Source organism: Castor canadensis, chromosome 11 (assembly GCF_047511655.1).
Source record: "Castor canadensis chromosome 11, mCasCan1.hap1v2, whole genome shotgun sequence".
Lineage (NCBI taxonomy): Eukaryota > Metazoa > Chordata > Mammalia > Rodentia > Castoridae > Castor > Castor canadensis.
In genome coordinates this window covers 94670340-94693618 of record NC_133396.1, presented here as the reverse complement: position 1 = coordinate 94693618, position 23279 = coordinate 94670340, and the positions used below count along the sequence as shown (strand labels likewise).

Below are 23279 nucleotides of genomic sequence, written 5' to 3'. Positions count from 1 at the left end.
ATAACAAGCTAATAAAAATGGTTTCCTAAAGAGGAGGTACAGGGTAAAAATGAGACTACTCTATATCATAAAATTCCATGATTCTGCTTTTATGTATCTATTAAAACAAATGAAGTTATAGAGAAGTCACAAATTTCTAAAAAACATATGTATGTGTGTATATGTTGGGGTCAGGGGTTGATACTTCCTCTTCCTGATGCTAAAATTCTAAGCACCACCGCCTGCTTCTGGGTTGTAATCCAGTAGGCTCAAGGCAGCACCTACCCATGGCTAGTATTTGTTTTTCCTGGTTATGGAAATTATTACTGCTTTTCAGTCTTTCTTTTTTGATTTTCTGTTTTTATATTTTATCTATCACTGCTGTGTATTTGGTGCAGAAGAATGTTAATTTGGATGTGTGATCTGACTGTGTCAATGAAAATCCTTTTTGTCTTAACCCTTAATATTTGAAAGCCTTTAAAAATATATCTTTTCTTGCTTCAGAAAAGCCAGTACATCTGAGCATGGTGGTTTACTCCTGCAATCCCAGCGTTCAGGAGGCAGAGGTAGGAGGATCTTGCCTAAACGGCACTGTAAGAACTTGTCTCACAAAAAACAAAAAACCAGTATACTAAAAATTGCTAACCATTTCTTAGGTGACAAAACACATTTTAATATTATTTCTAAACATTAATTCTCCATATAAGATATGGTATTTTGTAGAATTTAAAATGTCATTGATTGTAAGATGCCTCATTATTTCATGCACTGTTAGAAAATTTTGCCAATTAAACTATGACACATGCTTCCCAATCAAATACTTTCTAAGATGCATCTTGACTTGATGTCTTTTCACATCGTAAAATGTGAAAAATGTATATTTTAAGGTAGGTAAACTACAGATATAAATGTTGGCTTAGAAGAGTAAAGGGTTGTAGTAAATGTGCACTGATCCCAGAACATTCCCGAAATTCAAAGGAAATGTTTTACCTGAGCAATGGCAAATATAGATATTCAATTGTTGCTTGTGAATAAAGACTTCATGTATGGCATTGTATAGTCACTATAATATAGGTGGAAGCATGCAAGAATATTTGTTTTAAAAATGCTAAGTATAGACTGTGTTCAGGCCCCATACTATAACACTGAGATAAAAAGATAACAAAAAAGATAATGAAGAAGATATAGTTCCACCTGTAGTCTAGTGAAAGAGACAGAGGAAACATCACCTGACAATCAAAAGAGAATTCTGTATTGAAAGTGTAGATTTTGGGGTCATCTTCAGAGCAGTAAGTTGAAATTGTGAGGCTAGATAATGACACCAAACAGGCTTGCAACACAAAGACAGAGTTGGGGCAGATCCTTGGAGAGTGCCTATACTAGACGGGAAGAAGAAGATACAGCGAGAAAAATCAAGGCATGGTTAAAGAGATAAGAGGAGAAATTGGAGAGCAATTTGTCATTGAGGCCAGAGGCAGAGATAGTTTTAAGAAGGCAGGGACAATCAACATTGTCAAATTGCCGAGAGATGGGCCAAGATGAGGAGTGAAGATGTCATCATATTTGGCAGTTAGGAGGTCATCAGTGACTTCCAATAAAGTAATTTCAGGAAAATGACTGAAGCAGATGTCAGACTGTAGTGGGTTGATGAGTAAATGCAGGGAGAGTTTATCTAGAAAAAGCTTATGAGGAATGATAGGAAGAGGCAGGAAAAAACAGGAAGGGCAGAAATGGAATCAGTAATTGCAGGGAAAAAACAAGCATTTCAATGTACAGAAACAAAGTGAAGGACTGAATGTGTAGAGACAGGAGAAAGGCAGGCTGGGGAGGCAGCTGGCAGCCAAGGCAGGGACCAGATCCAATGGGACAGAGAGGATATGGAATCAGGCAATGTGTGGTTCAATTCTTAGCTCTACTGTGTGAACTCACATGTGTTACTTATAAACTCTGCCCTTCAGATGTTTAAGAAAAATTCTCAGAAAGAAGACAGATATTCTCAAACAGTACTATAATAAATATGATACACTTTAAAAGAGGTTTGTCTTATGACTTTAATGTAGGCTGATGACACAAATCGAAAGCATAATTCTAGGAAAGAATCTTACAAGGGGACAAAATGATGAATTTCAAGTGCGTGGCTTTCTGACAGTTTGGCTTTTAAGAGTATCTAGAGGTGAAATAGCAAATGGATTTCACGTTGCATGCCAATGCTGATGAGATGCCAATAGGCTGCCTGAAACACTGGTTAGAGAACTCTGTTTGGACAAGAGTCTAGGCTCAGCCTAAGAAAGGGTTATGTATTAAAATTGGCCAGGGGCTTGAAAGATATAGTAGCTAGAGCAGTGTCTCATATTTGCTGACCCTAAACTAGATGGGAAAATAGTTATTTATCTAACAGAACAGTTTTCTATAAATGTTAGAACTTTTTGGTGAGTATCGAATTGTAAACATCTCAGTGTACATTCTCTGAGAAGTAGAAATACTCTACATTGTACATTAAAGAAGAACATAAATTGTGGTAGTCAGCTAGAGTCAGTAGGTTTGACATCCTTTTATGAATGTTAAGGCATGTGACCAGGATACATTCATTAATTTAATAGAAGGCCTCTCTACCTGCTCAAGAAGGAGATCCATGGAGGTGGCTTTCTCTTGGAAAATCTTCTGGGTACACTGCAGGACACGGACAAAAAGCAGATAAAGGTCCTAGTGCTTTATATTTAATGGTCATGATTATTTTATCTTGAAAACTTTTTAAGTTACTGTCTCTGTAATGATTTATCCATAGTTTATGCATCTTCAAGCAATAGAGTATCTTGATTGACTCTTCCAAGACATACATACACACACACACACACACACACACACACACACACACACATAAAATACACACCGACACACAAGTATGTAAGCAGGGATACCATGTTTTTCAAGGAAAATTTCATCTTGACCTCCAATATAGGTATAGCAGAGCCAGTCTAGCTAAAGAGGAGGCAGAGGGTTTGTTTTTTATCTCACTTTAAGGCAACCCTGAGGGCTTTATGGACCAAGGTTTGAAAGCCTCTGTTGTAAAATGTATCCCTAAGCCAATAGACAAATTTGCTATATTAGAATGTTAATCTTTATGAACAGGTGAAATGCTGAGGATGCTTATAAAATGATAATTTTCAATTTAGTTATGCAATGCAATTACAATTATGAAAATACATTTACCAGAGTCTGGATTCTTCAGTCTTTAACAAAGTGTGTGGCAGCACCAAGAGTTAAGTTCAGTAAAAGGAAGGCTGTGCCAGTCCCAGTCCCAAGCTTCCTTTTAGCCTATGGAGAAGATCTGATCTGCTTGCTCTTATGAAGGAATGATCTCTTCAGAACAATGGCCCTTCATTGCCCAAGAATGCTGGAGGAATTTTGGTCTTTACATCTGCATTCTAGGCAGCAGGAAAGAAAAACTTGCTTCTTAGGAGAGATCTCCCAGAAATCTCACCCAACATCTTATAATTCAATAGCTCAAATTTAGTCACATGACTACCTGTAAGGAGCCCTTTAGCAAGACAGATGGAATCATTCACATTTACACAGTAATGTCTAGGCAGAATCAACCATTGCCCAGTTCTACTTCCATGCTGTATGGTGTATACTTCATGTACAGATTTATGTTGTCCCTACCACAGTGGGGACACAGAACAACTCCATTACTCTTAAAACCTCCCTCCTGGTATTCTGTTTTCTATCACTATAGTTTTCTTATTTCATTAATGTTGTTTAGATGGAATCATATAGTATGTAGCCTTTTAAGACTGGCTTCTTTCACACAGCAAATGCCTTTGAGATTCACTGAAGTTGTTGTATTTGCCAACAACTCATTCCTGTTTATTGCTGAGTAGTATTCCAAAGTATGAATGTCTCATTTTTATTCAATCACCTATTGAAGGACATTTCAATAATTTCTGGTTTTAGGCAATTATAATAGAGTTGCTATTAGTGTACAAGTTTTTATATGAGCACAAGTTCTCAACCATATACACATTTTTAAACTGATGAGATTACCATCAAGGACATTATTTGTATGTTTTCTCCTCCACTAAACTATATGCACCTCGAAGAGTGTGCCTGATCCACAGCAAACATAGTATAATGGTGAAAAGTGCATCCCTTGGCTGTGTTTGAATTCTGGCAGAACCATTTGGTATGACACTGGACAAGTTACTTAACATCTCCATGCCTCAATTTTCCCATCCAGGAAAACTGGAGTAAACAGAGTTTCTACTGCTCAAGGTGCAGTAATGATTAAAAAAGAGTCCATACACGAGTTTGCCACTGTTTTCATTAACTGTTTATGAGCATCTTCGGAGCCCAGGAGTTATGCTAGGCACTGGGGACAGAGTTGGAAAAATAAGTATTTTCAATAAGAGGAAAATGAGACATTAATAGACTATTTTAAACTTTTTTTTATCTTTTCTTAAATAAAAACTTATTTCATGAAAATTTCCTTTTATGAAAATGAAATAGTGAATGAAGAGCACATACACTAGCTTCAATGACTTTCTGAACGTCATATTCACTGACTTTTTGAACTGAAGAGCAAAACTAAGATTGAACAGAAGACAAGAAACGTTAAGGGTGAGTTTGTTTTCTTAATGGAAATGACTTCAAATTCCTGCCCCTCAGGAGCAGGGGGTATGTATTGTAACTATATTTCAAATAAAGCTGATGATTTTAAGACTTCCCTATAGTTAATGTTGGTGAATATAACTATGTCACACTTTCAGATATTAATTGTAGTATGGGTAATTTTTGTACTTCCTTTACTGTGTTGGTTTGCAATGGCTTGAGATAATCAATTATAGGGTAGTTCCATTATTTAAACAGTCATGAGCACAACTTAAGGCTTAATTAATCAATAAATCAATCTCACCCTAAACCACTGGCTGTCACTGATAATAGCTTTAACTGTACTTGTGCTACATGCAAATTCAACATGCAGGATTGAACCTTCAGCCGTTAAAATAACTGCTTAAGCAGACAGCAGTTTCTCTTCTGTAAACCTGCAATTCCACTCAATTTAAATTTTAGTCCTATCTCTCTTGAGGACAGACTAGGACTGATTTTATTTTTATTTGCTTACCATGAAATACACGTTTCTTTTTACTCGGGGAGGGGGGGAACTAGAAAAAAAATCTTGGAGTCTTAAGAATTAGTAAAGACCGAATCTTTTTTGTCTAGGGAATTTTACCATTAAAGATAAACCCCGGCAACACTGTGACTAGTTATCCAGAAAGACACAGTGGGGAACTTCTCCCCAACTATCCCTTTTACCCCGAGCAACACAGCAAAGTGAAACTCCTGACGGAGCTACCGCCTATTTCGACACTTTTATTTAACGCTAGGTTTTAAAAGATGTTACGGAAGCGAAAGAGAGGGGAGAAGGTCCACACGCGCAGTCCGCAGCTCCCAGGAACCGGTGGGCGCGCGGGGAAGGAAGCGTGGGGTGGGCCAGGGCGACTCGCGACACGCGCGGCTCCCAGGGAAGCTGCGGGCGTTGTGGACAAGTCCAGCAGAAGCGAGTCGCGGCTAATTACCCACCACAGGACACTCCTCTCGCGCTGGCCCGGCCGGGTCTCCAGCATTTGCAGAGTCGGGGGGGCGGGGACTAGTTTGGATTCAAATTTAAAGCGGGACAACCCGCGCGTGGTCCAGCAGGTGCCTCGCGCATGGCTCCTCCCCGGGAGCGTTTCCGCCCTCACCTGCCCACAGGGCCGGAAATTACCTAGCAAGGGAGCGGCCTCTCCATTGTTGTCACTGTAAGCTGCGTGATAAGTCTCAAGAAAGTGCGGAGGGCAGGGAATGCGGGTGTGGAACGCTCATGGATCCTCCAAGCTCTTGACCGCTATGTCCCCTCACCTTCTTTTATAAAGACACTCGGGGACCCTGGAGCAAAGCCGGGAGGGAAGTAAGGCGAGAGAAGGGAGAAGTGTAACAAACACCATAAGCGCTAACGCACTACACTTCACAATGAGCCTACGCTAGAGACAGAACTGAAGGGAGCGCATGCGCCGATTGCATTTCAGGCGCGTGGAGGAAGTCGCGCATGCGCACAGCCGACGCGGAAAAACCACATCACGAAGCGGAAGCATGATTGGCAGGTCGAAGGCACTTTAGCAGCCCAAGGGGCGCCACAGTCAGGACGCACGTGCGCAGAGCGCGCGAGGGGGCGGAGCTTTTCCAAGGGGGCCGGCGATGAGTAGCGCCGGCCTCGCGCGCCCCCTGGCGCGCTCCCGGGGAGAGGAGGAAACCGGAGGGGGTGGAGAGGAGGGAGGAGGCAAGCAGGGCGGGAGGGGGGAGGGGAGCGGGAGCGAGGGAGGGTTTATCGACCGGGCGATTTTGGTTAAAATATTCAAAATGGCGGACGGAGGAGCAGCGAGTCAAGATGAGAGTTCAGCCGCGGCGGCAGCAGCAGCAGGTAATCATTACGGCATTTTACATATTCATATTCATACTCAACCCCGGCTCCTGCTACCCCCCCCCCGCGACTTAGCATAATTTATTAGTACTCAGGATTATTATAATTAACGGCGGGGAGATGGGGGGCCGGGGAGCACGGAGCCCCCGCCGGGCGCCGAGCGGAGGGGGAAAGAGGCTCGGAGTGGCCAGGCGGAGGGGGAAGACCAGGGGCAAAGGGGGCTGCAATCCACCGCCTCCTCCTGCCCCCGGCCCACCCCGCCGCCCGCTCGCCCGCCGGCCCGCCCGCCCGCCGGCACCGGCCCTCCTCCTCCGCCGGCCGCCGCCGCCTCCTCGCGCCGTGCCCGAACCCGAGTGGGTCCTCGGCCGGCGGCGGGGCCGGGGCACAGGGAGAGGACAATAAAGACATTTTACATATTCATAGCTGCTGGGCTGGCGGGGCGCGGCGGGGCGCGGGCGGGCGGCCGGGCTGCCGGGACCGGCGGGCGCGGGTGGGGGGGCGTGGAGGGGCCGGAGGCGGCGGCGAGCACAATGCCGGGCAGGCGGCGGGGCCGGAGCGGACCCCGGCGGCTGGACACCCGCGCGTCTCCCCCTCCGCGGGCGCGGGCCCGGACGGGGGGGCTCTGTCCACTGCGGGGTGCGCCCGTGGAGTGCGCCCTGTCTGTGCCCGCTGGGGTCTGCGCCGGGCCGAGCCCAGGGATCACGGCCCCGGCACCTCGGCCGCGCCCTGCTGCTGCCCCGGGTGGCGGCCTGACCCTAGCCAGGCCTGCGATCTAGGTGGGTAGGGGCAGCGGTCTCGGGCGCTGCGAGGTGGCCGCGGGGCTGCGGGACCCGGGAGCCCGCGCTGGGGTCCGCCTCGTCCCCAGGAAGGGCCCCTCGGGGAAGTTCCCCTGGTGGTGTGTGTGGGGGGGGGAGGATGGCCTCGGTTGCCCATGTGCCCCGGGACAGCGGTCAGCAGTTCCCGTGGGTCTGCAACTCGCCCCCCCACCCCACCCCGGCCGTGGTGTCACGACAGTTGGGTCGGACGTGCAGGCATGGTCTGATCCCCCCACCCCCGACCGTATGCTCCCCCACCTCGCATGAGACCCACCGGCTGGTGGCCTCTCACTCCCAAGCCACGAAGCTCCCTGAGGCCACCGAGATCCCGGCCGTAAAGGGCTGCTCTCTGCCCCACACGGGATGGCCTGAAAACTTGACCAAATTCTTGATTTCCCTCTGCTGCTGGGACTGCGTGGCTAAGGACAGGGTTCCCCTCCCAGGCTCTGGGGTGGTGCTTTCTCGCTGGGTCCTCTCTACTCGCTTAGGCGAACCTCTTCTCATTTGAATAATGTCTAATTCGGGGAGGTTTATATTATTGAAATGGCCGCCTGACTTTCCCCGCCTCTCATGTTTAGTAATTCAGACCTTTAATAACAGCCACTCACAGCCCAACGCCGTGTTTATATTTTACATTCGCCCCATGTGCTTTTGTGGTTCGATATGATTCTTTTTTTTTTTTTTTTCCTTCTTCTTCTTGGCAATCCACAGGGCTCTGAGATCAAACTGTGCTAGGCCTTAACTCCTCTAGTAGTTGCCTAGGCCTCATGTTCTTTGCTGCTTGATTTATTTACTAATAACCAAAATGACTCCCCCTCCAACTGCCATTGGAGTCCCCTCCTCCGCGGGCAAAACACACCCTCCTGGGGCCTTACCAGCATTAAAACAGCTCCTAGCTCAGCATCAGCTCCTTTTCTCTTTAAAAGGACTTAGAGTTTGCAGTAATGTGGGGCCTAGTTTGTCTTATTTTCAGACGCTGAAATTTATTTTGGTTTAATACAGATAAATGACTTTGTTGTAGGGGTAGCATCCCCTCCTCCCAGTTAAACCCTTGCAGGCTTTGTAAAGTTCTGTAATGATATTCGTAAAACCAGTAGTGTTTCTTTCTAGGAGTTGTGAAGTAGCAAAGTATTTTAGAAATTCCAATTAACAACACTTTCATAATTTCTCAGCAGTGATCCTTTCCCTCTGCATTCTAATTTTAAATGAGGCTGACATTAATTTTGTGCCATCGCTGAGACAGACTTGCTTATTTTAATAGTAGCATTACTGAAGATAGAAATGGGGTTATGTTTTCTTTGAGTGTTTGTGTCATGGTTAAATGAGTGAAAATAGAAGAATAAACACAGGCATTGTGCCTACCCTGATCTTGGAACTTACTTTCCTCCCAGCACACCCGCCCTCTGCTTTAAGTTGTCAGAATTGATTTTATGTTTTATCTAGACTTAGGACACTTGACTGGTGAAGGGCAGATTAATTTTTACTGTTTATAGGAAACAGTTTTGATTTTTGGTTTTAACTGTGGTAAAATTTTAAGATTTTTATTTTGTGTAGTTGTAATGTGTGTGTGTTTTAAATGGTGTTATTTTTCTAGGAGGGTATTGGAGGAGTTGAGTTTAACATGACATTGATATTTAAACCTTTGAAATATTAAGCCACTTTATGATGAATGACTAACTACATATGAAGACATACTTGTCTTAGGTTTAATTTGTAACAAAATCCTGGATTTAATGCACTGAAAGCAAGCTAATTTAAAATAACTAGTTTTCATCATTTTTTTTCCTCCCCCTTCTGTTATATCCAGAAGGTAGGCCCTGACTGCAGCCAGGAAAAAAAGAATCGGTAGTTCTCATGAGAATGTTCAGGTGAATGACTGCTTAAGAGACCTGAAGCATGAGGTTGGATAGACAAAAGCAGTAATATGATTTCATGCCTTAAATAGCATATGTTTTTGCACCTTATTCCCAAGATGTGGTCAAACTGATGATGTCATTGGACAGAGGACAAGGTGCAGTTAATTTGATTTATTGTCCTGGGGTGAAGTGTAGCAATGAAGCCTTCTCATAGGGAAGCCATTTATCTCAGGACAATTTCCTTTATAGCTGCAATTTAACCACTACTAAGGCTGTAGATATTTTATCAAAGATGTTAAAATGAACATTGCATTTTACAAACCAAATTTTGAATAACAAACCGAATCTCACTGTTACAGTTTTTGTAATACAGAGAAAGGATGGTATTAACTGTCCTTATATTTTGATTGGTTTTCTGTGCTATAGTAAAAATTCATTCCCTCAAATTCTCAAATGGAGACTAGATTTTAAATAAGGATAATCACAGAAGTGATCATACACGTGCTTATTTTAGGTAGGTTTGTTATAGTGTTTTTTGTTTTTGTTTTTTTGAGATATGGTCTTTCCATGCTACTCAGGCTGACCTCAAACTCATGATCTGCCTGCCTCAGCCTCCTGAGCTCTAGGATTATAGGCATGCCTTGGAACGTACGTCAATGAATAAAGTTGAGTTGAAGAAAATAGGGCAGTATATTATTTTAGGTTGAAATTGTAATGTTTAAAATGAGGTATAATATAGGAAAGCATGTCCTTTGAAAATAATTGTTTTTAAAAAAATAACTCAGTTCTTTTGGGATCTGTCTTAGTTTGGACAAGTTTATGCATTGTTTTGATTAGTGATTTTTTTAAAAATCTTCTATTGAAAGGTGGTGGTTCCACTTACAGTTTCTGACCTCTTAGTCAATTTCTTTTTAGGCATTTCTTACCATATTTTTAACTAGTTTATTTTATGGTAATGATTAAAATTGCTCTGGGAATGTGGTAGAATTGCTGTTCTTTGTTCCTAACCCTACTTTGTGAGTCAAGCTTGGTGTAGAGTATTTTAGGTTATTTTGAACCCTCATAAGTTTATAACTGCCCGTCTCCTTTTATATCTGTCAGGCAGTTTTCCATGAGTTTCTAGAAAAAAATCCACTGTCACTTTTTTCTTAACTTGTCCTCCGCTCCATTAATTATAATGGGACTTCTAAATTAAGGTCTCAAACATTCATGTGACAGTTGGCCAAATGTTTTTAATTTCTAAAGGACTGTTTTGGGGTTGGAGGTGAGATTCAAATGGTAGAGTGTCTGCCTAGGACTCTTTTGCTTCTAAACCATTGCTGTAAAAATAATTTTTGGCCTCTTCTCTCAAGTTAACTTCTAATTTTTTCATTTTGTCATGGTAAAAAATATAGGTAAGGCACAAACAAGCAGTGGCTGTTACTTAGATTTATGATGTAATGTGTTCTGCTGTATTTATTTAGGTAGAATAAGGCAGAAGAAATAAAATGTATTTCATTGCTGCCCATGTTGAAGTGATTTTTAATCTCATTCCATCTGGTCAGTGGTTTTTAGAGTAAGTTTGAGACTCAGAATATCAAATTGCTCTTATCAAGCCACCAAAGATGTTTAATAGAGCCTTGAAGATCTTAGGCAGGTGGATCTAAAATGACAGCTGCTGGAGAATTTGAATGTTATTTTTCATAAGTGTTTTCTGTTGAAAATGGAATATTTAAGTGTTTCTTGAATCTGTATTGTTGATCTTGAGGAGAGAGAGAGAGAGAGAGTGTGTGTGTGTGTGTTTAAAAGTTGTCAATCACATGAATATCTGCTATCTGCTCCTTAGTACTTGGAAGTACAAAGAAGACCATAATATTATATAGCAGTGATTGCCATATTGTTACTGGTTTAGGGTGTGTGTGTGTGTGTGTGTGTGTGTGTGTGTGTGTGTTTTAGTGTTGAAAATCCACAGCCCTAATCTTTGCATTTTAGTCTTGTCCTAAGCACTGCTAAAAATAATGATGTGCAACTGCCATTAATTTGTTTTTGTGTATCAGTATTGATTCAGTTACACAGTTTTGGTGATTAGTAAAAATGTACTTTTCTTAATGGAAGTGATTGAATTTAGAACTATTTAAAAATTATTGTTTAGAGAATAGAACAAGTCACAGACAAAACATACCCCTTTGGGGTCACCCATGTTCTGGATTTTGATATCTCCTTAAGTGCTAAATGCCTACACAAGCATAATCTATTACTTATTTCTGCAGGGAAATCTGTTAGGCACTAATGTTGAAAACTGTGGATTTGACTCAGTGACATTTCTGCCTTGAGGTTCTGTATCCTTGAATGAACCATCATCCCCCACCCTCTATTTTTGGGGAACAGGATCTTGCTATGTAGCCCACGATGGCCTTAAACTCTCTTCTGTCTCAGCCTACCTAGAGCTGGTATTAAGGCGAGTGCCACTTGCCTCCCTCTCCCCTCTTTTTGGAAAAGAAACTTTGGACCAGAGTTTTGCTTATTTTTTGTCTTTATGATGTTGCCTAAATAATATAACTACATCTTTGTTTCAAAATAGTAATAATTAAGGCTCACAGAGAATAGCAGTTTCCTTATGTATCTTTTGGAGAACATTTTTGCACATTATTGACATATTTTATGGATAAGGAAACTTGAGTAACTTTTTTAAATAGTTTTTATTTTGTACTGAAGTATTTCTAACTGTTGTAAACTGACAGTGAGCTCTTCTAAACTCTTTCACCAGTGATAGCAATAACAACAAAAATAGGATGAGTAGAGCCCTTGCCTGACTTACTGATCTTGTATTGTATATTTAGAATTCAGAATATGAGAATTATTGTGAGTTTCAGAATCTCTGACTTGAAGAAGCTCTTTAAATACAATGCACATAGTTTATAGGGCTCTGTGTGTTTTTACTCTGGGATGTTAATTTATTGATCATTGATAGGATATCTTTGTATACTCAGAGGCTTTAATACAGCTTCTTTTAAAAACTTTAAAAATTTGTCCATTTAGTCAGACACTCAAGCTTTCAGTGTTGCCTAAATTTTGCTGACAGGACTAGGAATGGAACAAGAAGAATCAGCAAACCTCTAAAATGATCAGCTTCTCTTCTCATTTTGTCTAGGAAATTGGCTATTTAGAGAGGATACAGTATATTAATTTTTAAAAAAGACACTGTGTAAATGAATGTAGCAATTTTACTTAGTTGGCAATATTGAAAGTCATAGCAAGTACAATTTGTCACATGATTTGTTTTATAATTCTCTGTAACCTTATTGGTTTTTATGTTAGAATTATAGAAAATTGTTATGAAATTAAATCAGTAAAATAATAAAAATTATGGTAGCTTTGTTTCTTGGTGAGATTTCTCTTTGCAACAGAAAATATATAAACAAGAATGCCTGGGAAATAAACATTATGTTGTGTTTAAGACTCATTTGTGTTCTAACGTGGTCACCTTAGGTAATGGAGTTGTGCTGAGTAACCTGGGTCTCTTGTTTTCGTGTACTTATTTTAATGGTCTGCCTAATGAAAAAAAAATTTTTTTTTTGCTGATTCATACTGCAGTAAGCAAGACATTAGAATCAATCTTTAAAAATAGTTATCTTAAAACATTTCTTAGTTTATAAAAAGTATCTTCTGTGTACTTGGTTCTATGTCAGTTGTCTTTGGGATAACAAGGAAAAATACAAGAGTGCTGAAGAAAAGTAGGTAAGTTTACTTAAACAAGGAAAAATTAAAAACAATGTCTATAATTACATATTAAAATACATAATAGATAATGAAGATCAGAGAAGAGATTAGGGTGTGTCCAAGTTTGAATTATCCGGAGCAGTTTAGAATATTATGGCTAGAAGGTAATTTAGATACAATCTATCCTAAATCCTTTACTTTACTATGAGAAAATAGTCTCACACTGGTTTAATGACTTGCCTACAGTCACTTAACTGTTGAGTAATGCAATAGGTAAGAACACAAGACTTTTCTTTCTCTATTTTTCCCCCCCAGTACTGGGAGAACTCAGGGCTTCACTTTTCTAGGCAGGTACTCTACCACTTGAGCCACCCCTCCACCTCAAGACTTCTGTGGTGCCAGAGACCTATCTCAGTACCTCCTGCATGCTAAACTTGACCTACCACTGAGCTATGCCCTAATGCTCTAGACTTCTTTTTTGTCCCCTCCTCCTGCACACCGGGTCTCTCTCTGCCACCTTTTTGCCAGTCAGAGAAGACTTTATGTAGAAGATATGCTTTTTACACTGAGCTTTAAAGGGCAAAATTGAAGATTTTGAACTAAGGACGATGTGATAAAAGTGTTGTTTTAGTATTTAAAGTGGTGTGCAGGATGGTTGAAATAGGGAGATTGAGGTATTTGGTTTATTAACTAATTGTTGTGAGACTAGAGATACAAGTATAATAAAACAACTACCTGCTCCCAAGAGGCTTTCAGTCTAGTAACAATGTAATGACATAAGTAATCTGTGATTAAGGATTTTGAGGCTAGTGTCCAGTTATATGAGACAGAAGGACCTTTAAGAGAAATTTTTGCCTGATCTTTACATTAGAAACTTCTGTTTGACCAGTTGGGTTTGTTGTTAGTCTTATGGACATAGAATTGTATACTTGACTTACGTTCCCTTTTCAAAGCAAATGCAGTGTTTATGCCATACTATTAACTTGAAAGGAAGCAAATACATAGGCGGTTATGATATGTATTGTTCTTAGCTTCATTCCCAGGTCTGTTTTATGTCCTTGAATTTGTTTTGTTTTATGTGGGCTACTTTACCTCCTTTCTGGAGTAAGGCAGGTATAAATAAAATTGCCATAATCATGACATAATAATGTCTGTATTTTTATAGTGCCTTAAAATTTGTAGCAGCACTCTTTCACTACCTCAGTTAGACCTTACAGGCAAGTATTATACCCATTTTATAGTTGAGTAAAATAAAGGTCAGATTAAAGCAAAAGGTCATGTGCTTTAATAAGCAGCACTAACCATGCTGAAGAATAGGAAGACTTCCAGGCTAACTATTAGTTAGGCTGTGTGTTGAGGAGTAGAGGAAAGCAGGTTGTGGCTTTATTGTGGAGAACTCTTATGCTGTATTGGGTAAGAGTTTGGATTTCATTTGCTAGTCAGTTTTTAGTTGTTCTGGACAGTGCCATTATCAAAGCCTTTATTTTAAAGTGTTTAGCAGGCAGAGTCAGAGGGAATTTCAAGGTTTTGAGCTTGGGTTATCTAGAGAAGAGCAATGCCATGAACAGGTTGTTTAGGGAGTTGTTGCCCTATTTGGGAAATAAGGTAGAAATTCATTTTTAATCATGTTTGAGACATGATTATGAATCTGATTAGTTTAAGCTCGTGAAAATTGAATATTTTTGGTGAATTAAATGTGTAATAAGTGAATAGTGGAGTGATGTATACTTGTGCAGATGCATGTGTGTGGACTGAGCACTGAGTGTGAATGCTAAATTCTAGACATCTCATTTTGACTTTGCACTGACTTCTATTGTTATTTCTGCCAACATTAAGATGGTGATAATGCCAGTGTTAGAGGGATTCTATGGGGAGTAACAAGTTGATAGCAGAAGCATCTTAAAGTAGTATAATAGTTTTTCTTACATGAGCACAAGAATGAAATCAGCAATTTTATTACTCGTGCTGCTGTAGGGAAGTTTTAGGGGCTGATGGCTTCTGTGGGGCCCCTTATAGGTTATACATTTCTGTGTGTAGCTAGTACTCTGAGAAGGGAGTGTGCCCTTTTAGGATTCTTCTGAGAACTTTATGCAATGGAAGTGTTGTTTTGAAGCAGATACAAACTCTTCCTTGATTTCAGAGCATTCTGTCATCTAGTTCTCAAGTCTTCCTGTGCATTCTTATCTTTTACTACTTCCTCAAAGAGCACGATCGCACCAAGGATCCCCCTCTCCTGCATGGGCCCACCACAGATAGAGCATTTCTTAGATCAAATTTTAGTTTCTAGAAAAGCTTCCTGAAAACTTGACAACCCGCTTTGTAAAGGTTGCTATATTTTGTTTTGAGGCTTGCCTAGGTTCTTCTCACAATGTCTTATCCCTACCCCAATACCAATTTGACACAGGACCTGAAAGTATACCCACTGTTTTGTTTGGTCAGGCCAAAGTGTTTGGGATGTTGGGAGAACACCTGTATAGCACTGTCCCTGCCTTGGAACACCATGGTATGTGGAGTATAATGAGAAGGGGTCTGGGAGTTGAGAGATTTGGGTTCTGTATCATGAATTAGCTGGAATTTTAGGATGTTACTTCATGGTTTTTTTAAAAATTGCATTTTTAAATTAAGAGGATTTTCACACTTTTTTTTCTTCAGTCTCACAGATGAGGGAATTCCTCTACCACTGAGCTACATCCCTAGCCCAGTTTTCACCCTTTTAAAAGCCTTTTACCTTTATTTAAAGCAAAAAGTGGAGCTGTTCTGTTGTGATTGAAATGGACAAAGAAACAGGGAAGGCATCCTCCCTCTACTTTACACAGTAGTCCTGAGGACCTTTCACTAGCTCTTTAGGACTCTTGCAGGTGATCTAAAAACTGTCTTGTCTATGTTTAACTTAAGGGACCTATCTTCATATTCTGTTTCCACATACAGCCATTTTTCAAGCCTGAACTCCTGTCCTGCTTTCTCTGGATTTAATACTTAATTTGTGTTTCTTTAGCTAATTTACCACTTCATTATAGACAGTCTTAGTTCTTTCACTAACTGATTATATAAGTAAATCTTTTCTCCTCATAAGAGCCTTGAGAGCATGAACATACAGCCTGGGACAGAATAGCAAATAATGCTTGATGGATTAAGTTAGTAGCTCTCATTGTTTGCTGGAGTAAGAATCACCCATGGAACTTTTTCACCATAGCTGAGTTTCTAATGGTAGAGGTCTTAACATCCATATTTTACAAAGCCTTGCAGATGATTCCATAGCATTAAGTGATTACTTGTTCCATTTCAAGATTCTTTATTGCTTAGAATACCCCTAAATAATAGTTCTTAATTATTGCCTAGGGAAAAACTGGCTGGCAATATAGCTCAGTGGTAGAATACTTGCCTTACATGCCCAAAGCCCTGGGTTTGATCCCTATCATCATAGAAAAACAAAACAACAACAATAATAAAAGACTAATGGAAAAACAGACTGAGAACTAGGAAATCTGGTTTTCCTTATTCTGTTTTAAGCACTGTCTAACTTTCAGATCCTAAACAAATCACGGAACTTTTCTGACCCATAAAAAATTGTAGGTTAGACTGGATAAGTAGTTTTCATACCTTTTTTTTTCTTTTTCTTTTTGGTGATACTGGGGGTTGAACTCAGGGCCTGGTGCTTGCTAGGCAGGTGCTCTACCGCTTGAGCCACTCCACCACCCAATGTGGCTACTTTGAGATAGAATCTTGCTTTATGCCCAGGCCCGCCTGAGCTGAGATCCTGTTTGTGCTTCCCTACCTAGCTGGGACAACTGTGCTAAGCCATTGGTTGAGAAGATTGCGTGGCAGGAGGGGTGGGTAGTTCCTCTCAAATGCTTTATGCTTTGCCTGGGCTGGCCTTGAAGCACAATCCTCATCTCCTCATCCCAAACAGCTAGGATTATAGACTTGTACGACGGCACCTAGCCACTCCTTTTCTTTTAGAAAAGAATTTTAGCTGGTCTTCGTGGTGTACTTCTGTAATTTCAGCTACTCAGGAGGTAGAGACAGGAGGCTTTCCCTTGAAGGCCAGCCTTGAAGTTAACACAGACCCTATCTGAAAAACAGACAACTCCCAAAAAGATTGGGGGTGTGGCTCAAGTGGTAGAACACTTGCCTAGCAAACACAAAGAAGTCCTGAGTTCAGTCCCCAGTACTGCCAAGAAAACAAAACAGAACAAAACAAACAAAAAAACCCCACCTCTCACTCTCTTACTCTCTAGCTATGGAATTCTTCAAAAACATCTTTTGGGTGAAGACTAGTAAACACAATAGATGGAGCATCTTGTTTTCCTCTGAGTACCATTTTAATATAGAGCATGAAAAGCTTGATGCTGTCTTAGCAACAGAGCTAAATCATGTACGATGAGTAGTACCAAAAGGTGGGATTTAGATTTTAAACTTGGATCATCCTACTAGAATGTGAACGAACAAAGACATAAGCTTATCAAGAATTGTAGTGCTCTGAGTATAAACTGGGTTATAATTAACTAACCCAGTGAAGGTCCTTTTGCCTTCACTTAACACAGTAACTGTCTGTAGTTTCTTTTACTCCTTGCTGTGCACCCAGCACTGGAGATAGAGTAGTGCATAATTTAGATATCATTTCTGCCCTCTGAAAGCTTCTAGTCTATTGAAATCATATATTAAATAACACTGTTCATACTTCAATGAGTAAAATATGGCTAGTTTAGAGTACTCTGGGAGCACAAGCCTGAATCTGGAGAAGAAGATTTGGGAAGGGCTTTCTGAGAAAGCAATATTTGCCCTGAGACATGAAGGGTGAGTAGGCGTTGACCAGTCTAAGATTTGGGAGTAGGAGGAGAGATTGAAATTGTTCTGAGCAAAGAGAACAATATATACACACACACTAGTGAAAATAGCACTTTCAAGGCACTGAAGTTCAGCAGAGTTGGGAGTCTTTTGTACTAGTGGATGTATTAATGCTTTCAGTATTAGTGACAAAGATCTTACAGGGGCGTATATTATCAGCTCCATCTTTCAAGTAAGGAAACTGAGGCTTGAAGAGACTAAGTGGCATACCTAGGTCTCTGACTTACTTTGGTTTACAGCAGTAGGCAGTTAGGAGCCTTATCCTCTTCACCACCATTGACTTCCACTTCAAGCCAGTTGGATAATGAATCATGTATCAAGTACTCATAATTTCTGCTATAAGATCTACATAATTAACAACTGTTTTTTGAGTTTATCTTCAGTGCTCTAAAGATAGTTCTCAGGTCCAGGTTGTGTGGTATAGAATCTGCCATGTATCTCTTTTTTTCCTTTTTTTGAGATAGAGTCTTGGCATGTAGCTCAGACTGGCTTGGAACTTGCTATTATACCAGGCTGTCCTTGAGCCCTCCAGTCCTCCTCTTTTAGCCTCCTTGGTGCTAGAATTATAGGTGTGTACCACCATGCTGGACTTTGGAGATGGACAGTTGCTAACTTAGCTTTAGACACTTCCAGATGCTGATTATAAAACATTTTGAAGCTGTTCATATGCAAATCTCTGGTCCTGGTAATCCATAAATCCTGCATGGAGCATGCCTGTAATCCTAGCACTGTGAGGCAAAACTGGGGGAATCAGGGGCTCCAGAAAAAAATTATATAATTAGCCTAAAACTAATTATAATTACAGATATTAACATCTGGATAATTTTTGTTTGGAGGCATCATTTGTATTTTGTGTGTGTGTGTGTGATCCTGTTGGTGAGATAATAATTTGGACTTAAATGGTATTACATATTATTATCTATTTATTGTGGTGGTACTGGGGTTTGAATTCAGGGATATGTGCTTGCCAGGCAAATTCTCTATACCTTGAGCCATGCCCTCAGCCCTCTTTGTTTTAGTTATTTATCAGAGAGGTTTTTGCCTTGGTCTGTGTTTCTCCTACCTATACTTCCCATAAGTGGGATTACAGATGCATACCACTATTCCCAACTTGTTTGTTGAGATGGTGTCTCACTAACTTTTTTTGCCTGGGCTGGTCACAAACCATGATCCCTCACAGTCTTTCCTTCCCAAGTAGTTGGGATTATAGGTATGCCACACAATACCTGGCCATATTATTTTAATACATTTTAAAAACATTTTAATGTTTCTTAAATGGGTTGTGACTTAAAATTGATATGCAGGCAAATCTTGCAAAAAAAAAAGTGGATTTGTTTATCGTTATCCTTTTCCACTACTAAGCTATTCTTAAACCAGGGGTGTAACTTTCAGTTGAGGAAACATTACAGTTAATCTTGGTTTCTGATAAGAAGGTAACCATTTAATGGTATGGGGGCCCAGTAATATACACCTGGCTTTAATCATGTCCTGCATCATCCTGCTTGGTTGTTAGGTTGTTTGTCTCTGAAATTGTCCATATAGTACATTGCTGAGGCCCCCTTCTCTTCCCCTGCATGCTTCCTTGCTCTCAGCTAGACTGTAATATACATATACTCACATGCCAATCACAGTTAGAAAGGAATGTGAGAAGCATCTTAAAACATCACTATAGCCTCAGAAGATGAGTTAACAATTTTGTTACTGTTGCTGAAGAAAACATGGTATAATTTCAAGGGATTTAACTATAGTGACAAAGCCATTGCCAGCTCTTGCTCCTGGAGTCACATCTCCATGGTTGCATACTGCTGTAAGGACCAGAATGGCACTGGTTCAGTTATTGAGCCCATTTTCTGGAAGTTGTTCCTACACATATGCAGGTATATATACCCATTGGTGAAAGATACATACACATTTACCTTACATAGTGTAAACCTATTATATAATTTGTCTTCTTTTTTTGATTTGCATGGCTCCCTATCCGGTAAGATTTACTCAGTAAAAAATAATTATTTTTATTTGCTAGGTGTAACCTCTTAGTAATTTTAAGGCTGCTGTCTGTTTGTCATAAAATATTTGTGTACTTTATTTAGTGGAGTGCCTTCTAATGCCACAAATGATGAATGATAAGTTGATTGCTGAATTATTGTCACGTTGGTCTGTGACTGATCCTAGAATGAATCTTAATCTTCAGAAAGGCCCAATGAAGTTAGTAAAAGAAATTTTCACCTTGTTTTGTTTTACAAAATTGGGCAGTGTTGGCCAGGTGCTAGTGGCTCACGCCTGTAATCCTAGCTACTCAATAGGCAGAGATCAGAAAGATCATGATTTGAAGCCACTTCAGGCAAATAGTTCGAGAGACCCTATCTTGAAAAAGCCCAGCACAGAGCAGTGGCTCAAGTGGAAGAGCACCTGTCTAGCAAGCGTGAGACCCTGAGTTCAAGCCCTAGTACTGCAAAAAGCAAAACAAAGAAAAACAAAACTAGACAATGTTGACATGTCTGCAGGTATCAGTTCTTCAAAAATCTACCTGCCTATTTTACCTAACACTTTTTCACAAATACACTTCCATGTTGTTAGCTCATCGTTTTTAATGGTTGCACCGTATTTGGTTGTATTTTAGTCTGCTGGTCTGTTCACTTGATCCCTTTTAATGTGTTAGTTTTTCCTACTGTTGTGTTTTAAAAATACACATATAGTGTTTTATTTTTTTAAAGACAAATTCGTTGGAATGGAATTTTAGGATTAAACAACCACAGAAGAGAAATTAAAAGATCTAGTTGAGTTTTCTTTAGAATTTTAGAATTGGGAAACATGTCCTTCTTTAAAATACAATGAATCTTCCAGTGAGCTTGGCTTCAGTAGGCAGAAAAGGGCTTAAAAAAGCAGAAACAGGAAACAAAAAGCAAATTGGTCAGTCCAAAGTTATTTTCCTTACAGGGTTAAAACAGGATTTCCTTTCCATATTGGTTTATGTAAACTAAACCCCTTCTGATTGGTTGCTGTGCAGCTCTTGTGTTACTTGAAAACAAACCTGTTTCAAAGTTCAATTTGAACAAGTTGCACTTAGAATGACTTTATTCTGATTGATTTGGTTTGGTCTGCAGGAGGCTAGTCCAAAAGCAATGGCTTCTTATAAACTTCATTTAGCAGAGTAATACACATTTTAAAATGTTATTCATGGCATGCCTTTGAAAGTGGTACCAACCTATAATAAATGTTTATATTATATGTTACTATAATCATACTGTAAGCTTGGCTAAGTTTACATAGTCATTTTGTACTGCTGCTTTTCTAATCTCTATAAATAAAAAGTTATTTGAGATATTCTCTGGTCTTTCTTTCCCTTTCTTGTCTCCTTAATTCCCCTTCCTCTAATTCACCAGTGATGAGAATTCACTGGTTTTTCATTTTTTTTAAATCTAGATACTATCATCTGGAAACTCTTCCTCCCCCTTGACTTCTCTTGTTACTTTTTTTTCTGATCCCTTAAATTTCTTCCCTTGAGATGCATTAATGTAAATATTACTTATCCATTTATTCATTTTGTCTTCCTCCTAGAAATTTAAGGTTTATAGTGTTTCATAAACTAGCAAGAAATGTAAAATGAAAGCTGAGCATGGTGGTTCACACTTGTAATTCCAGCATTCAGGAGGCCAAGGCAGGAGGAGAGTCACGAGTTTGGGACTGGCTGGGCTATGCATAGAGAGTTCCAGGCTAGCTTCGGCTATGTAGAAAGACTCACTCAAAAAAGCCAAACCAAACTAAAACAACCAACCACACCATATGCCTCTGTGTGTGTGTATCATATATATATAATAATAAAATAAACTGTGCAATGTAAAAATTTAAGATTTATTTCTAATGAAACACAAATATTTCTTTAAGCTTTGTAGTAGACAACATACACAAAAGAAAGCTGGTTAATTTATGTCCATAAAACTTGAAAACACAATTCCTGAAACTAAGGAAATTTTATAAACAGGACCCCATGTAATGTCATAAACAATAGCCTCAATAATAGTCTTACTACAAATATGTCAGCAAATTTCAGAATGCCCCTCTGTAGGCCAAATGCTTTATACAAGAGCATCATCAGTAAAGGCAGTTACATAGTAGGAATGTTGGATGAGGATTATTCAACAGTCTGACTTGGGCTGGAGGCATAGCTAAATTGGTAGAGTGCCTACTTTGCAAGTGTGAAGCCCTGTGTTCAAACTCCAGTCCTACCAAAAAAAAAAAAACAAAACAAAAACAAAATGCAGTCTGACTTAAAAGGAGAAAGGATTTTAGAGTAACTAGAATAGATATCACATATCCTTTAGGAATCTTCCATAATTATCTATTTTGTTCACAGTTAGTACAGGGATACTGGCACAGTATAGATTATTAAGAAGTACTTTCAGGGCCTGATGTAGTGGTACATGTCTATAATCACCAAGTACTAGGGAGGCATTTCAAGCAACGAACTGAGAGTGTTGGTGTGGGTCGTAATCTCAGCTATGTGCTAGGCACAGGTGGGAGGATCTTAAGGCTAGCTCCATAAAAATGCTAGATGATTTTAAAACATAAGTAAAGCATAAAAGGACTGGGGGCATGGCTCAAGTGGTACAGTATCTGCCAGGTAAACACTAAGCTCTGAGATCAAACCCTAGTACTGCCCTCCCCCACAAATGTGTTTGTACTGTCTCCCACCCCCCAAAAATGTGTTTTCAAAGTAGATGTTGTATTGCCGTGGGTTCAAAATTACTTTTATTGGTGCTTGTCACTGAAGGTATACAGGTAGGATGATCATGTGGCCACTCAGGGTAACATCTGAAAAGGTAATACCGCATCGGCAGGCTCATCAGCATAGTTGCAGGTAATTGAGTTCAAGGAACTGACTTTTGCTAACCAAATATCTGATAGCAAAACAGAAACAGTGCCTGCTTGTGTTAGCCTATTAAACTATTAGTGAGAAACTTAATTGCGAAGTAGAATATAATTATTATCTTGCTTTTAGAAGAAGCTAAATTATAATCAGAGAGTTGCTTACTGACTTAGTCATGGCCAAGGAACTTGATCGTGCTGATGGTCAGGATATGCCTTCAGAGCTAGGCACATCCCGAACAGTGCTCTTTAGGTTTCCTTTTCTTACGGGAATATAGGCACACTGTCCCTAAAACGTTCTGTTTGTCACAGACAGAAAAAGAACAGTAGCTTAAATAATTTATTTAAAAATATTTGTAGTTAAGGAGATAAGCTGTTTGGATTATTTGTGAATCTCCAGTCCCATGTTCCTGTTTGCCATGCTATCAAAACGTCACCACCTCCCAGTTGTAATAAATACGATGCTTACCTTGTGTAGTTTTTGCTGCTTTCTCAGGATATGAGAACATCTATAAGTGCTGTCCATAGGCAACAATTACAGTGTAATTTTAGTTCATACTATAATTGTACAAATACACGGTACACTTCTCTAGTGGTTTAATGGTTAGATTTTGGCATTGAAGTCAAATTTGATACTCCCTCTCCTACCCTCTTTTATTTTCATTTTAGCAGGTGCTGGGAATGTTAGAAGCAAAATATATAGCCCCTTGAACAATAGTATACTTTGAAAAGTGATCACTTTAATGCAAACATGAAAAT

At 39.9% G+C, this 23279-nt stretch overlaps 1 protein-coding gene across 6 annotated transcripts in view; it reads left to right on the top strand.

Annotated features, from left to right (window-relative positions):
• Nucleotides 1–6335: 6335 nt before the first annotated feature.
• Pou2f1 (POU class 2 homeobox 1) overlaps nt 6336–23279 on the top strand; it is a 140305-nt gene continuing 123361 nt past the window's right edge. For 4 of the 6 annotated variants that reach the window (XR_012438848.1, XM_074047578.1, XM_074047577.1 and 1 more), the window contains exon 1: nt 6373–6436. Coding sequence is in view for 4 of the 6 variants with exons in the window: in XM_074047578.1 (XP_073903679.1) it covers nt 6376–6436 (61 nt within the window). In the remaining 2 variants the exon portion in view is untranslated. Of the gene's footprint in view, nt 6437–23279 lie in introns of all 6 variants that reach the window. The other 2 variants (XM_074047579.1, XM_074047581.1) reach the window with 2 other exon arrangements.